Genomic DNA, 13,978 nt, shown 5'->3' on the forward strand with positions numbered 1-13,978 from the left:
TTGTACAATCATGTCAGTTTTAAGACGCATTTTTTATTATCACTTTTTTATTAATGTTTTACTCTACAGTTGTGCAGTTTTGGGGGGATACAGTACAGGCCAAAAGTTTGGAAACATTACTATTTTTAATGTTTTTGAAAGAAGTTTCTTCTGCTCATCAAGCCTGCATTTATTTGATCAAAAATACAGAAAAAAATGTAATATTGTGATATATTATTACAATTTAAAATAATTTGTTTTCAATTTATTATACTTTAAATTATCATTTATTTCTGTGATGCAAAGCTGAATTTTCAGCATCATTACTCCATTCTTCAGTGTCACATGTGACATCCGGTCTATCACATGATCCTTTAGAAATCATTCTAATATGATGATTTATTATGAGTGTTGGAAACAGTTCTGCTGTAATGTGTGTGTGTGTGTGTGTGTGTATATATATATATATATATATATATGCTAAATCATGATCACAATGACGGGGTGAAATGGGCTGTGATGCACGGGGCGCCAAGTAAAATCTTGCCTAGGGCAGCAAATTGGTCAGGGCCGGCCCTGCTCTAATATACATTATTATGTGAATGTGTGTATATATATATATATATATAGTGATGTTTGTATTCATATTCAATGCTATTGTTTGCCGTGATATTTATGCACGTGCTAAGAGAGTTAACAGATGGACAAATACAAGTTCGGTGTTTACTACAAATACATATATTAATGATGCTGAAATGGATCGCTGAAATATCTGTGCTGTAATTATTTAATATTACAGTTTAATTGTGTTGTTTATGTATAACGAGCTTTATTTGATTGTATTCAGCGCCATATTTTCGTTGCATTTGTTCTATTAGTGGAGCAAGAGCTCCGCCTAGTGTGTATTTGTGTAATTTCTGTCTGCATGCATCAGTTCTCAATTTAGTATTTTTCTTTATATTGTGATAGTTGGAAGCATTGTACTTGATATTTGAGAAGTTTTTTTTATTTATTATTGTTATTTATTTCAGAGACCACACACAAACACACAGCTATGCAAACTGTATCTAACCCAAAGTGCTGGATTATTGGAATAAATCAATGCTTGAAAACGGAAGCTGTCTCGATCCTTTGAATCCTATAAACCTTCTGATCGAGGTTGAGGATTAGATGTTGGCCAACCAGTGCATCCATGCACATATATCTTTAACACTTCCAAACTTAATGATAGGAGAATTAAACATTAAGGACAAAAAATGTGACAACAAATATTTAAATAAAGCTTTCAAAGGAGATATATCATGATTATGATAGGAAGATAAAACTTACAATTTTGGATAATTCAAAAATTGCAGAAAAATATTGGAAATTTATAAAATGACCAGTTGCACCCAAAGTAAAAGAAATGCAATTAAAAATTCTTAACAACTATCCATCTGCGGAGACACTGAGGGGTAGATTTGGTTTTGAAGTTGACCCTTGCAACTTTTGTCATGAAAACCCAGAACGAACAGAGCATTTATTCTTCCTTTGCTCAGTTAGTAAGTTCTGGCAAGATGTCCACAGCTGGTTAAATAATAAAATTAGTCAACTTGAACAATTTACACTAGAAGATATTCTTATTTATAATTCTAAACTGATGAGAGATCTTTCACTTTTGATTAACCTTATCATCATTATGGGTAAAATGTAAACTATTTTAAAAATGAATTTTGTATGTTATTATCTTCCTTGAACTTTGTAAAAAATTCTAAACAAACTTTAGAATTTGTTATGATGCTGAATTTTTTTTATCCTGTAACACTTATTTATTTTGAGAACAGTGCCTTATTTTATTTATTTTATTTTTTTAATTGTCAAATCTGTATTTTGTTGATGCCTTGCCTGTTTTTCTTATGCTGTTGTCTCCACGTGAGTTTGTAATAAACATTATTTAAAAATAATAACAATAATATATATATATATATATATATATATATATATATATATATATATATATATATATATATATATATATAATATAAATATATATTTTACACAGAACTTTTAGTTCCTGGTTCCTATGGTGTAAACACACCGAATACCAGCCCAAAGTCCCAGTTCCTGGGTAAAGTTCCTGCAGTGGAAATGCGGCTGTAGAGAGTAAGGGAGGGTTATAGCACCTTATCAGTATGGTTTTAGACAAGGTCATTCAACATTGGATGCATTAATGAAGCTGGAGACAGATGTCAAGAAAGCTGTAATAATGAAAGAGGGTTTAGTAGCAGTTTATTTTGATATTGAAAAGGCATATGACCTGACATGGAAAGAAGGTTTACTACTAAAATTGGGAAAAATTGGAATTGAAGGAAGAATTTATAACTGGGCTAAGTTAAGTTTTTTATTAGATAGAACAATTCGGGTTCGGGTGGGAAATGAATTGTCACAGATAGTGAGTGTGGAGAATGGGACACCTCAAGGAAGTGTGATAAGCCCTTTATTATTTAACATTATGATTAATGATGTATTTGAAGAAGTACCTCCAGGAATTAATACAGCTTTATATGCTGATGATGGAATAATGTGGAAAAGAGGAAGAAATTAATCTTTTCTGTTTTGAATGTTTTTGGATTTTCGTCATCCAAAACATATTACCAGATATTTGCCAGGAGGAAATTTAGAAAAAAATAAGCAGCTTAAACTATATGGGTCTACATTAGGAAAAGTATCTAAATTTAAATATTTGGGAATGTGGTTTGATGATAAACACATTTGGAAAGTCCACATCCATTATATAATAAAGAAATGTAATAAAGTATTACATTTAATGAGAGGTTGCAGGACAAGATTTGAGTGCAGATAAGCAATCTTTAAAGGGTTTATATATTGGACTCATGAGATCAGTTCTCGATTATGGATATATACTGTGCATGAATCTGTATCTGCAACATCCTTAAAGAAACTAGATTTTATTCAAGCAAAATAAATAAGATTGATTCTAGGAGCAGTTAAGATGGCACCAATTGCAGCCATACAGGTAGAGTCCTCAGAAATGCCTCTACATTTAACCTTAAACAGGTAACGTGACACACGAGTAACATAGTTTTTATTGTCTTTTTTGGGGCATAAGAACAATTTTTTAATTAAAATCCTTTTATCATTTATCAATGCCTGGTCTGTCTCAAGTATGCTTGTCATGATTTGCTTCAAGTTTTCAGTGATCTATTAGTCAGCCTGATCTAAATCCAACATGGCTGCCAGAGGTGGAGAACATTCAGATTTTGAGGTAGGTAATTATATATTAAACTAAATTTAAATGGTTGTAATTTAAGAATGTTTTGGAATATTGACATAAGTTTGGTCTTGTTTTTCTTTTTCTTTTTTTAAAAAGAAAAAAGTAACTTCAAAAAATTATTACATTTACTGTAAATCAAATGTACTCTAAATATTTTATATCAAATATATATTTTACAAAATAATTTTTACTCTAAAATTACTATCAAATCAAAGTCATATTTCTAACCAATGTGTTCTACATTTTAATTTGATATCACAAAATGTAACTTCCCATGAGTTTTTTAGGCGTTTTACCAAAAATAGCCACTGGGTGCTTTATGCATTCTCCTGTATCAAATTTATACATTTCAGTCTCAATATCAAAAAACAGTTGGCAGATGGGACCGTGAGACTCAGAACTTTCCGATGATATGTGTTTTGTCAATATTAGAAAAGTTTTTTTCAAATAAATTGTGTAATACAAAACCTGACACCATCCAGGTGAGGAGCTTGGTAAAAGAAATTAAGATATTTTAGAATTAGTCCGAGATCTCTCAGTCCCTCCATTGAAGCTGTGTGAACGGTATACAGTCCACGTCCAGAAAGGTAAGAAAAACATCATCAAAGTAGTCCATGTGACATCAGAGGGTCAGTTAGAATTTTTTGAAGCATCAAAAATACATTTTGGTCCAAAAATAGCAAAAACCACGACTTTATTCATCATTGCCTTCTCTTCCGTGTCTTTTGTGAGAGAGAGTTCAAAACAAAGCAGTTTGTCATATCCGGTTCGCGAACTAATCTGGACATGGACTGTAGACCTTGCACACAGTTTCAATGGAGGGACAGAAAGCTCTTGGACTAAATCTAAAATATCTTAAACTGTGTTCCAAAGATAAATGGAGGTCTTAATGGTTTGGAACGACATGAGGGTAAGTTACTAATGACATCATTTTGCTATTTGTGTGAACTATCCCTTTAACGTGACGTGCGTGCTCTCCTTCACATCCGCGTTCCCAACCCAGCCCCGCTGGGTTAATATCGATGCCAAATTTGAAATGCTAAAAACATAGACAAGTATTCTGCAGATGTGTTAACAAAGCAGTTCGGAACAGAGGAAAAGATCTAAGAGAGCGAATGGATGCGGGAAGACTGTTCCAATCACGAGGGGCTCTAACACAGAAAGCATATTTCTCAATTTCTCTCTTAACTCTAGGAACAGTAAAAAAAAGATCTGTTCATTGTGACGAAGGCTATAATGTGAACTGTAAGGCACTAAATATTGCGATAAATAATATGGATATTGAAAGTAAATACATTTAAAAATAAGCTAAAGCCAATGATATTGCCTTCTGGCTGAGGGTGCAAGCCAGGACAGCTGTTCGGTGAGTGACAGCCACAGGTGCTGGATATGGAGCACAACCATGTAGCCCATGCTCTGTCTGATCGCCTGGGCCATCTTCTTTGTGGCTTTAAGTGCCTCTGGATACTTCTCTCTCTCGTCCAGAGATTTCAGAAGCTGTGCCTGAGAAACTTGGAGCACTGTCATCGTGTGCAAAGTTGAGATCGCTTCTCCCAAGGCTGCTTACACTTTGTCAGCAACGTGTGTGGTCAGATGGTAAAGCCTTGACAGCAGCTTGCTTTGGATTGTGACATTCTGCCGCCAATACAGTGCATTATATACTGGCGGGGGCCCGCCCCCATTCACCATCTTGGCTGGCATTGGCCAGTGAGAGTTGAAATTTCACTGGTGTTGTACAATAATATTTCAGATAGGTTAGGAAGGAAGGGAGTCTTCAAGGTATTAACGCCATGTTGAGAGACTGTTCTTGAGAGGGAACCAAAAGAAGAATAAAAACTAGCATGGTGGACCGTACGAAGTCATTTACAATCATTTATATCGACAAAGGTACTTACTCCTTGCTTATTTGAGGGAAACGGAGGAGGGAAAAAAAGGCACATAAGGCAAGAGAAGCTGTTAAACAGTCCTAAAGTCTATTTCTCACCATGTACCACTTGCATAAACACGTCATCCGTAGGGGCTGCCTTTGTTGTTTTGAAGGCTAAGTGATTTCAGAGCACGGAACGGGACTGTGTGCGAAATGTCATACTTACTAATTACTGCCCAGTACACAGTGTATACTGCCTACTATTTTTTAAAGAATAGTGTGTGAAGCAGTATACAATAAGCAACAAATGTTTCAGAGTAGTGTGCTAAAGTGTTGTCACATGACGAAACAATAATTTAGCACAGCTGCTGAGTTTGTTACATCACAAATATATCTACTAACTATTCTTTTTACAAAGGCTTGTTAATTATGGATTCATACTAGTAATCAATGCTATATTGCCCAATTGAACTCATTTCATAATTCATGGACTTTACATACTGAACAGAACTAATAATTGTGTAAATAGTAGTTAGGTGGTAGGTAGTTATATTTCAGTACTGTAGTACATTATAAAACAGTATGCAATAACATAGTGTGTTTAAATTATCATATTTAAAAATATTATTAAATGAATGCAACTTTATTGGGACAATTAAACCTTCCTATACATATACTGCTAACCACCTAATAACACTGCATTATTAATGAGACGTTTTATTTCAAGTTTTCAAATATTTCCTTTATTTTTTCTGAAAATAAATGCCTTTCTGATATTATATGATATGTGGTGGGGAAAGCAAGTTTTGGTGAAGGGCGGCCTCGAACTCGTGTCAAAATCATTTATCATACGTCTTGCAGCCGCTGCTTTACTGATATTACAGATAAATGGGCATCTTTTGCAGTGCTGTTTATCGCGGCAAGGTTTTGGTGGGCGGAGTTATTGTAAATAGTCTCTGCCAACAAATTATTTATATATTACATTTCTTCGATATTTTTTATTATTTTGTATATTTAAATTAATCTGTACTGTATAAAGCACTTTAGAGATAAATGTGACGTCATTTGACTTTATCGAAAACGTTCTGTAGAGATTAAAGTACAATTTATGTCCTACTTACGATATTGGTTTAAGATACACAGCTATAGTTTGTAGTTAACAGTAACATGTATGTATGCATGTTTTATAATTACGATTCCCCGTCTCCAGTTTACTCACGCGTTTGAAGATGAAACATTACATGAAGTGCGCTGCGTTCTGTGAAACAGTATCACATGTAGTGTCTTCAGATGCATACATCAAATTTCAGCAAATGTAGCGGGTAATCCGGGAATTCCATGCATACAGAACATTCCCTTACTATTCACAGTATACATGCAGCATACAGCAATATAGTAGGAGTTATGTGGTAGTATGCCATTCTGAACACAGCTTCTGTACTGATTTCAGTGTACTTGAGTTATATTTATAAGATTCTGGTAAATAAAGTAGGTCATCCTAGTATTGGATCCATACAGAAAATGTGCACACTATGTACAGCATACATACTGGATACTGCATAAACAGTAAGAGTATGATAGTATGGCATTTTGAACACAGAATTGGAGTAAATCGACCTAGTACGAGTTTTAGGGTGGGGAGTCACGTGTTTGATTGCTGTTCCAGTCAAGTATAGGTCTCTGCAGGAAAGTAATGGGAGTTACCAGATCAGGATGTTTTTACACCATGATACCTGATTGGTTGACGTAATAGTGACGTTAGGTTCAGGAGTGGGGTTGGGTAAGGGGGATCGTTTAGATTGCATGATTTAGAAACACTCAGCAGTTTGAAAACACCCACAGGGGGATAAACGCCCACTTTTGCTCTGCAGAGACCACTTTCACGTGTAGAAGGTTGGAAAAACACGGGTTATGTGTTGTCTGGAACGCGGCATTATTTGCAATATTTTCTGATCAATTACTTTTCCTTGAGAACGCTGAACATGTTTCAACATTTCATTGTTTATCTCTTCGCAGTTTCACAGCTTGTGTGTCTCACAGGTTTGTATGTTTTATTTGTTTAACGTCTGAAGTGCAAAGATCTGTTTATTTGAAATGTTCCTAAATATTAGCTGTTACTTTATTTGGAGATTATATTATTTTAACTTTATTATATATCGTAAGACCAGTGTTTGGGGTGCAACATTCTTTCTGTTCAGTTGACATGTTTGTTTTTTGTTGCATGTGATCATACTGACAATAGACAGGCTTCTATAAATGCAAAACAATTTAATATTGTTCAGACCAGGTAATTTCGAGCTAACAGGCTCTTCGTCAGACAATAAAAATGATTTCAAACATGTCTTTATACTTGGGCTACAAGATAAATCAACGAATATCGAAATCTTCATTTAATCCTCTATAGGAGCTATCTGTAAATCCAAAAAGTCTCACATCTCAAAAATATTATGTCGCCTCCATGCCATGGACCTTTGACTAATTCTGTTCCGAGGCTACATAGAAACTGAATGCTGAAATTGCTGAGCCACCAGACTTGTAAATAATCGATTTCTGATCGCACAACGATGTTCTGAATTGAGGGTTTTTAAAAGTTTACTAGTTTTACACACATTTACCCAAAATACCGCAGGGGCAGTGCAACATATTAGCCGTTTTAGATTCAATAGTAGGCCAATCTCTTATTTCTAATTATTATTATTATTATTTATTTATTATTTCTTTTTGCAGTATGAGAATGTTTGAAAGTTTAAGTTTAATAGGTAAAATCACATTGTTAAAGGTAACCACATCCAAACTTGCCAAAGGGAACCTTATTTAAAAAATATATATATGTAGGAGGGGTTAAATCTGCTCAAACCAGAAGGTTATGGTCTGTTATAAACCACATGCAGTGTTTTTTCTAAACATTTTTAAGAGTAGGGTCACTCCCTGTTCACAATATTCCAGTATTTCTGCTTGTATGGTCTTTGTTTCCAGAGATTACTGAATATAACAGTTCACTTTATTTTCATTTGGTTTTTTGACACTCACGTTGTGACATAGGCTATTCATGAAATGAAATGGCAGACTGGTAGAGCTGGCTTTAGGGTTTTATATATATATCTGTGATTAGATGCATTTTGCACCTTTATAGATTGCTAGTTGATATGTAATTGGCTAAAAAAGTAGAAAAGTGTCTATTACTAATAGTGTCTATTAACTTTGCATACAAATTTGTCTTTTTACTTAAGAAACAAATATGGGTGTCATACCATAAAATTGTTTTAAAACGACTAATATGGTATTGTATTTAATGTGAATTTTATAAAAACATTGTAAATTACTAATTAGCCTATAACACTTTCATTGTAGGCCCACAAAAAGAGAGCAAAGAACGTTTACATTATCAAAGAAAATTTTAACTTCGGTCCAGCGAGTTCAAGCACTCTCAAAAAACTTCCATAATAATCTTTAAAGCTGTTTACACTGTGATATTAATATCTTACTTACATTCGTACATCTTGACTTTGTTGTTTCTGATGAGAGAATTAGACAAATAATTCAATCATCCAGCACGCATCATGACAAAACAGCGGCGTTACATTGGTGACTCATCTGAGTGCCTCTGGTTGGTCCTTGCATTCATAAGCTCAACAGAATCGTATGGGATTGGTTATAATGCGCAGTGGTTCAAAACGTGTGTGTCTCTGACTCTGTGCTGCTCTCTCGAATGATAGGTAAAGAGGATTTTAATGACTCAGGATAATAAGATGTAACATGTAACAATGTGTTACGCTCAATAGGTTTTCAATGCAAGCTGGTTTCAAGACCTGATGTAGGACATCTGAAAAAATCATTTTATCCTGTGAAATTCAGATGTGAATTTCATGTCCTGCAGTGATCATTAACCAGCCTATAAAATTCTAACAACAGATTCAGTACCATTAAATAAAAAAAACATATTATCAATATACTGTTTCCACAGCAAAATATGTTTCAGGGTAAAAAAAAAAAAAGAAAGAATAAAAAAACGGTTATAATCTGTATGGTGTACAAATTGATGCTGAAATATATATTTAAAAAAATGATACAAAACTAAGGGCCATTTTAGAAATCAGATGCAAATACAAAATAATTGTATGACAGTACCAATTTAGTCAATTCCAACAGTCACACTAGCAACTTTAAGAGAAAGTTGGTCAAGAAAAAATGGAAACATTTATATATAGACATTCAACATCCATGGTTACTAAAAAACCGAAGAGTTAGGTAATGTCACAGAATTAATGAGTTCAATAAAATTCCCTACAAAATGTATGAAAGGAATTAATCCAATATCCACTGCGTAGAGGGTGAGAGTAATAATTTATTTTTGATATGAGAGAATTCACTGAAGCCCCTAAAGGACTAATTAAATATTTCAATATTTGTCTTTGTTTTTTAAAGATTTTTGTTTTTTATCTTATTTCTATTTTTTTGGCATGATTTTGCAGGCTTCATTGTATTATTATTGATATTATTAGGAATTTTTTATGTTTTGCATTAGACAATATTTTCTATTTTTCATTTCAAGATCCTTTTTTTTTTTTTTTCTAATTTCATGTGATTCTTGATTAATCACTTAAAGGCATGATTGAAATAGTTTTTTATCATCTGACAAAGAGCCTGTTAGCTCGAAACATTATCTTGTGTGAAGTCCAAAAATAATAGTTTTGTAGTTTTAGAGTCTATTATTATTATTATTATTTCTTTATTTGAAAGGGGACAGTGTACATTTATAAACATTAAAACAATGTAAATGTACCCGAGTTAGCTCAAAAGTGCTAATTTTCATCGGTAGTCCCCCAGCCAGATTTAAACAAGGCAACCTTTAAAAATAATAATCACAAGTACAAAATCACACACAATAATAAAAATAAAATTGCATACAACACATTGTGGTTAATAAGTACAATTCATATAAAAATTATGTAATATTTAAATACACACATAAAAGCATTAGTGCCCACAAGTTTGGCTCTCTACAAGCCATTTTTTTGCATTCTTTTTGAATGAAAAGAATGACGAGGACTTGTATGGTGTGCCAACTCTTGTTTTTTATCAAGCTATTAAATAAATGTTCTTGGCCCAATTCTATAAAATACAAAACTCTAGAACTGATAACTATAAATGTATTGAAGCGCCAAATGATCCATTGATTAACCATTTTAATGCATTAAACAACAGATATTTTGTATCACCTTTATGCAGATGATACAATTCTGTATTCCTGTGTCCCCACAGCTAAATTAGCTTTTTCAAATCTACAGGCAGATTTCAATACCCTTCAACATGCCCTACTAGATTTGAAGCTGTTGTTAAACCCACATAAAACTAAAGTTATGGTCTTTCAAACTGGGCGAACAAAGCTACCATCTTTCTCCATCAAGTCACTAGATGGAATTTGCATCCAGTCTGTAGATAATTACAAATATCTGGGATTTTGGATGGATAAAAACCTAAACTTTAAATATCATGTTGATTTTCTTGCAAAGAAATTAAAATTCACATTGGGTTTTCTGTATAGACTAAAGTCCTGTTTTTCCTTGGCTTCAAGAAAACGTTTAGTTGTTAGCCTTTTTCTGTCACAGATTGATTATGGGGATACTATTTATAGATTTGCCTCTCTGTCCACCTTGTCCAAACTTGACCCCCTTTATCATTCTGCTCTCAGATTCATCACAAATTCTAGTTTTAGGACACATCATTGTTTACTTTACAGTTTGGTAGGATGGTCATCTCTGCATTTGCGCAGGCTTGAACATTGGTATATTTTAATTTACAAAGTTATTTTAGGAAAACTTCCAAAATGTTTATATAGGAAATTTGTATCATTTGAAAGCTCCTACAATTTCAGGTCATATAACTGGTTACAGTTTAAAGTGCCGGCTATTAGAACAGAGGTTGGAAAGCTAAGCCTGTTCTATTATGGCCCCTGGTCCTGGAATGAAGTGCAGGCTAAACTTAAACTACAATCCCTCATCTCTTTAGGTGATTTTAAACATAGAATAAAAGAATTGGTCATTGCTAAATGCAGATGTTTTGATAATTCCACTTCCACTTAAATGTATTATTAATATGATTTTATTAATGTTGTTTCTGTGAACAGTATTATATAGGGTATTAGGTAATACCTAGTTGTTTATGCTGCTGTATTCTTTGTTGTATCTATTGATGATGTTGGTTTTGTCTGTGGTTTGTTATCTGTTTAATATGGCTATCTGACACTGTCTTGACTAGGTCTCACTTGTTAAAGAGGTTTTAACCTCAATGTGACTTTCCTAGTTAAATAAAGGTTAATAATAATAAATAATAGATACTGTGAATTAATAGTATGAAGATGATAAAATTGTGTAGTGAAAAAGATACTTTGATTTTATTAACATTAGAAAATATTAAATGTTTGAAAAGCTATGAGATTTGTGAGCTTTGTTTAATTAAAATCCTTCTCAATGTGTTTAACAGGTGCACAAGATGAATGTCCTCTTCAGCTCGACTCACAGAGAGTTGTTGTGAGACACGGCGGTTCTGTTGAAGTTAACTGTAGCACTTCAGTCGCGCAGAAAGGGATGGGATGGGAAGTTAGTGAGGGATTAGTGCCTATGACCAGAAACCAGAATCTGATCACATGGAGAGTGTCAGAACTGACAGACTGGGACATAAATCCATTCTGCTACATAAATCTAATTGATGGTAATCAGTGTGTAGTAAAGCTCCCAGTCACCGTTTACAGTGAGTTTCTCAGTTACTGATATTTTTTCTGTTCATTCTCAGAAATATCTAATAAATGTACATTCATCACAGCAGATTTCAGAGTGTGTAAATCTTCCTCCACAGAGACTCCAGACAGTGTGTCCATCAGCACTGTGAATCACAGAGGACCAATGATAGAGGGACAGCAGTATGAGCTCCAGTGTGACGTTCATGATGTGGCTCCTGTTCAGTATCTCACTGTCAAATGGTACAAAGGACAAACTCTGCTGCATCAAACCACCTTCACTGACACCATCGAGACTCCAGTGAATAAAACTGTCACACTCCTGATCCGTCCAGACAGAGCTGATGATGGAGCTCAGTACTGGTGTGAAGCAGAGCTGGATCTGGGAGCAGAAGGACCTCAACCTTCTCCTAAATATTCATCAGAACCTCTTAATGTCGAAGTATACTGTAAGTTTATTATTGCTAAGCTAGCCATATAATTCAGTTTATTTTTTTTCTGTAGGGCCTTCTAGTGTGAAAGATGTGCAACTGTCATATTTCAGACAGAGATTTGCATTCAAATATTAGATATAAATCAAGTGAACCCAGATAAAAGGTTTTCAGTTGTATTTTTTGTGATCTGTTATTAACAGCTGCTCATCGTGATGCCGTTGTGCTGAGAAATGTATCTCTGTCCTCTTCAGAAAAAACCACGACACTCCAGTTCAACAGAGACCATCATTAAAGATGATAAAGTCATGCTAGATTGTACAGTGAAGGCAAACCCGGCTCCAGACTACAAATGGTCCTCAGATCATCTGAAAGAGAAGATCAGCTCCTCAGTGCTCAAGTCCTCAGAACTCAGTCCAGGAAAATACACGTGCACCGCCACAAACTCCCTGGGAAGTGACAGCAAAGTATTCATCTTCAAATCTACAGGTGGGTTATAAGTAAAAAAATAAAAATAAAAAAATAAGATTAACAGTGCGCATCATTTGTCTGTTGATTCATATAAAATGCAAATTTACAATAAGGGTTATATTTTTTATATTTTTTCCATGAATGTTGGTTTGGGTGTTTCTTATTTTATACATTGTGTTTGATTTTAGAATGTAAAACCAAAGTCACTCTTTTGTACACTCTTAAAATTAATAATTCATTCTTTTGGCATCTATGGTTCCACAAAGAACCTTTAACATCCATGGAATCTTTCCATTTCACCTAAGGTTCTTTTTGGAAAAAGTTCCTTTACATTTTTTTAAATGATCCTCACAAAAACAATTCCGTTTATTTTAAGAACTTTTGGGGAACCAAGAGTAGTTTTTTTATGTCATCAAACCCCCCTTTTCAAACCTGTAACTTTAGGAGTGTATCTGTAGACAGAGATTCAGCATTGAAAAAACTGAGTGTTGTTTCTGTGTGTACTATTATTAACACTGCTTTTCTTCCACAGGTAGTCGTCACACATTCTAGACTGTTCTTATTTTCTTCCTTTTGCTGGTTACATTGATTGTTGTCATCTTGTTTTGTTTTTTTTCTTCTTTTTTAATGAAATGTTGTGACAATAACACTCTGAAGTAGTAAGAGTTAAGTGTTATGTTTTTTTAGAGCTTATACTCATATACCCTTATACCCTAACTGCTAGGCTGTAGGGGGTCACTTTTAACCCAGAAAAATAACAGTGTAACAAATGACATGACTTCATGCCAGGCCAAAATCATGTTATGAAAGCTATAGACCTTTGTGGTATTATTTAGGGTAGTATTTCAGGACAAGAATGAAAATGAGGCTGTGAGAGACTGAAGTACAGTACAGTGCATTTAAAGGATTGTATTGCTGTTTATCAACTGATTGTTCAGCTGATAAGAATTCTTCCTGAAAAATGTTTCTGTAGACAAAAACTCCATAAAAATAAATTGTAAAAAAATTATCTATATACTGTTTCCACAGCAAAATATGTTTCAGGGTAAAAAAAAAAAAGAAAGAATAAAAAAACGGTTATAATCTGTATGGTGTACAAATTGATGCTGAAATATATTTTAAAAAAAATGATACAAAACTAAGGGCCATTTTAGAAATCAGATGCAAATACAAAATAATTGTATGACAGTACCAATTTAGTCAATTCCAACAGTCACACT

At 33.8% G+C, this 13,978-nt stretch overlaps 1 protein-coding gene across 7 annotated transcripts in view; it reads left to right on the forward strand.

The window, feature by feature from the left end:
• The window catches only part of LOC132150502 (hemicentin-2-like), a 55,429-nt gene that overhangs the window by 15,873 nt on the left and 25,578 nt on the right, over positions 1–13,978 (forward strand). Inside the window, exon 5 of one of the 7 annotated variants that reach the window (XM_059559263.1) lies at positions 13,291–13,747. The exons of 5 other annotated variants lie outside the window; for them this stretch is intronic. In XM_059559263.1, coding sequence (XP_059415246.1) covers positions 13,291–13,310 — 20 coding nt within the window. In that variant the 3' untranslated portion in view covers positions 13,311–13,747. Of the gene's footprint in view, positions 1–7,001; positions 7,161–13,290; positions 13,748–13,978 lie in introns of those variants that run through there. One more of the 7 variants, XM_059559258.1, reaches the window with a different exon arrangement.

The sequence above is a fragment of the Carassius carassius genome, chromosome 1 (genome assembly GCF_963082965.1).
Source record: "Carassius carassius chromosome 1, fCarCar2.1, whole genome shotgun sequence".
NCBI lineage: Eukaryota > Metazoa > Chordata > Actinopteri > Cypriniformes > Cyprinidae > Carassius > Carassius carassius.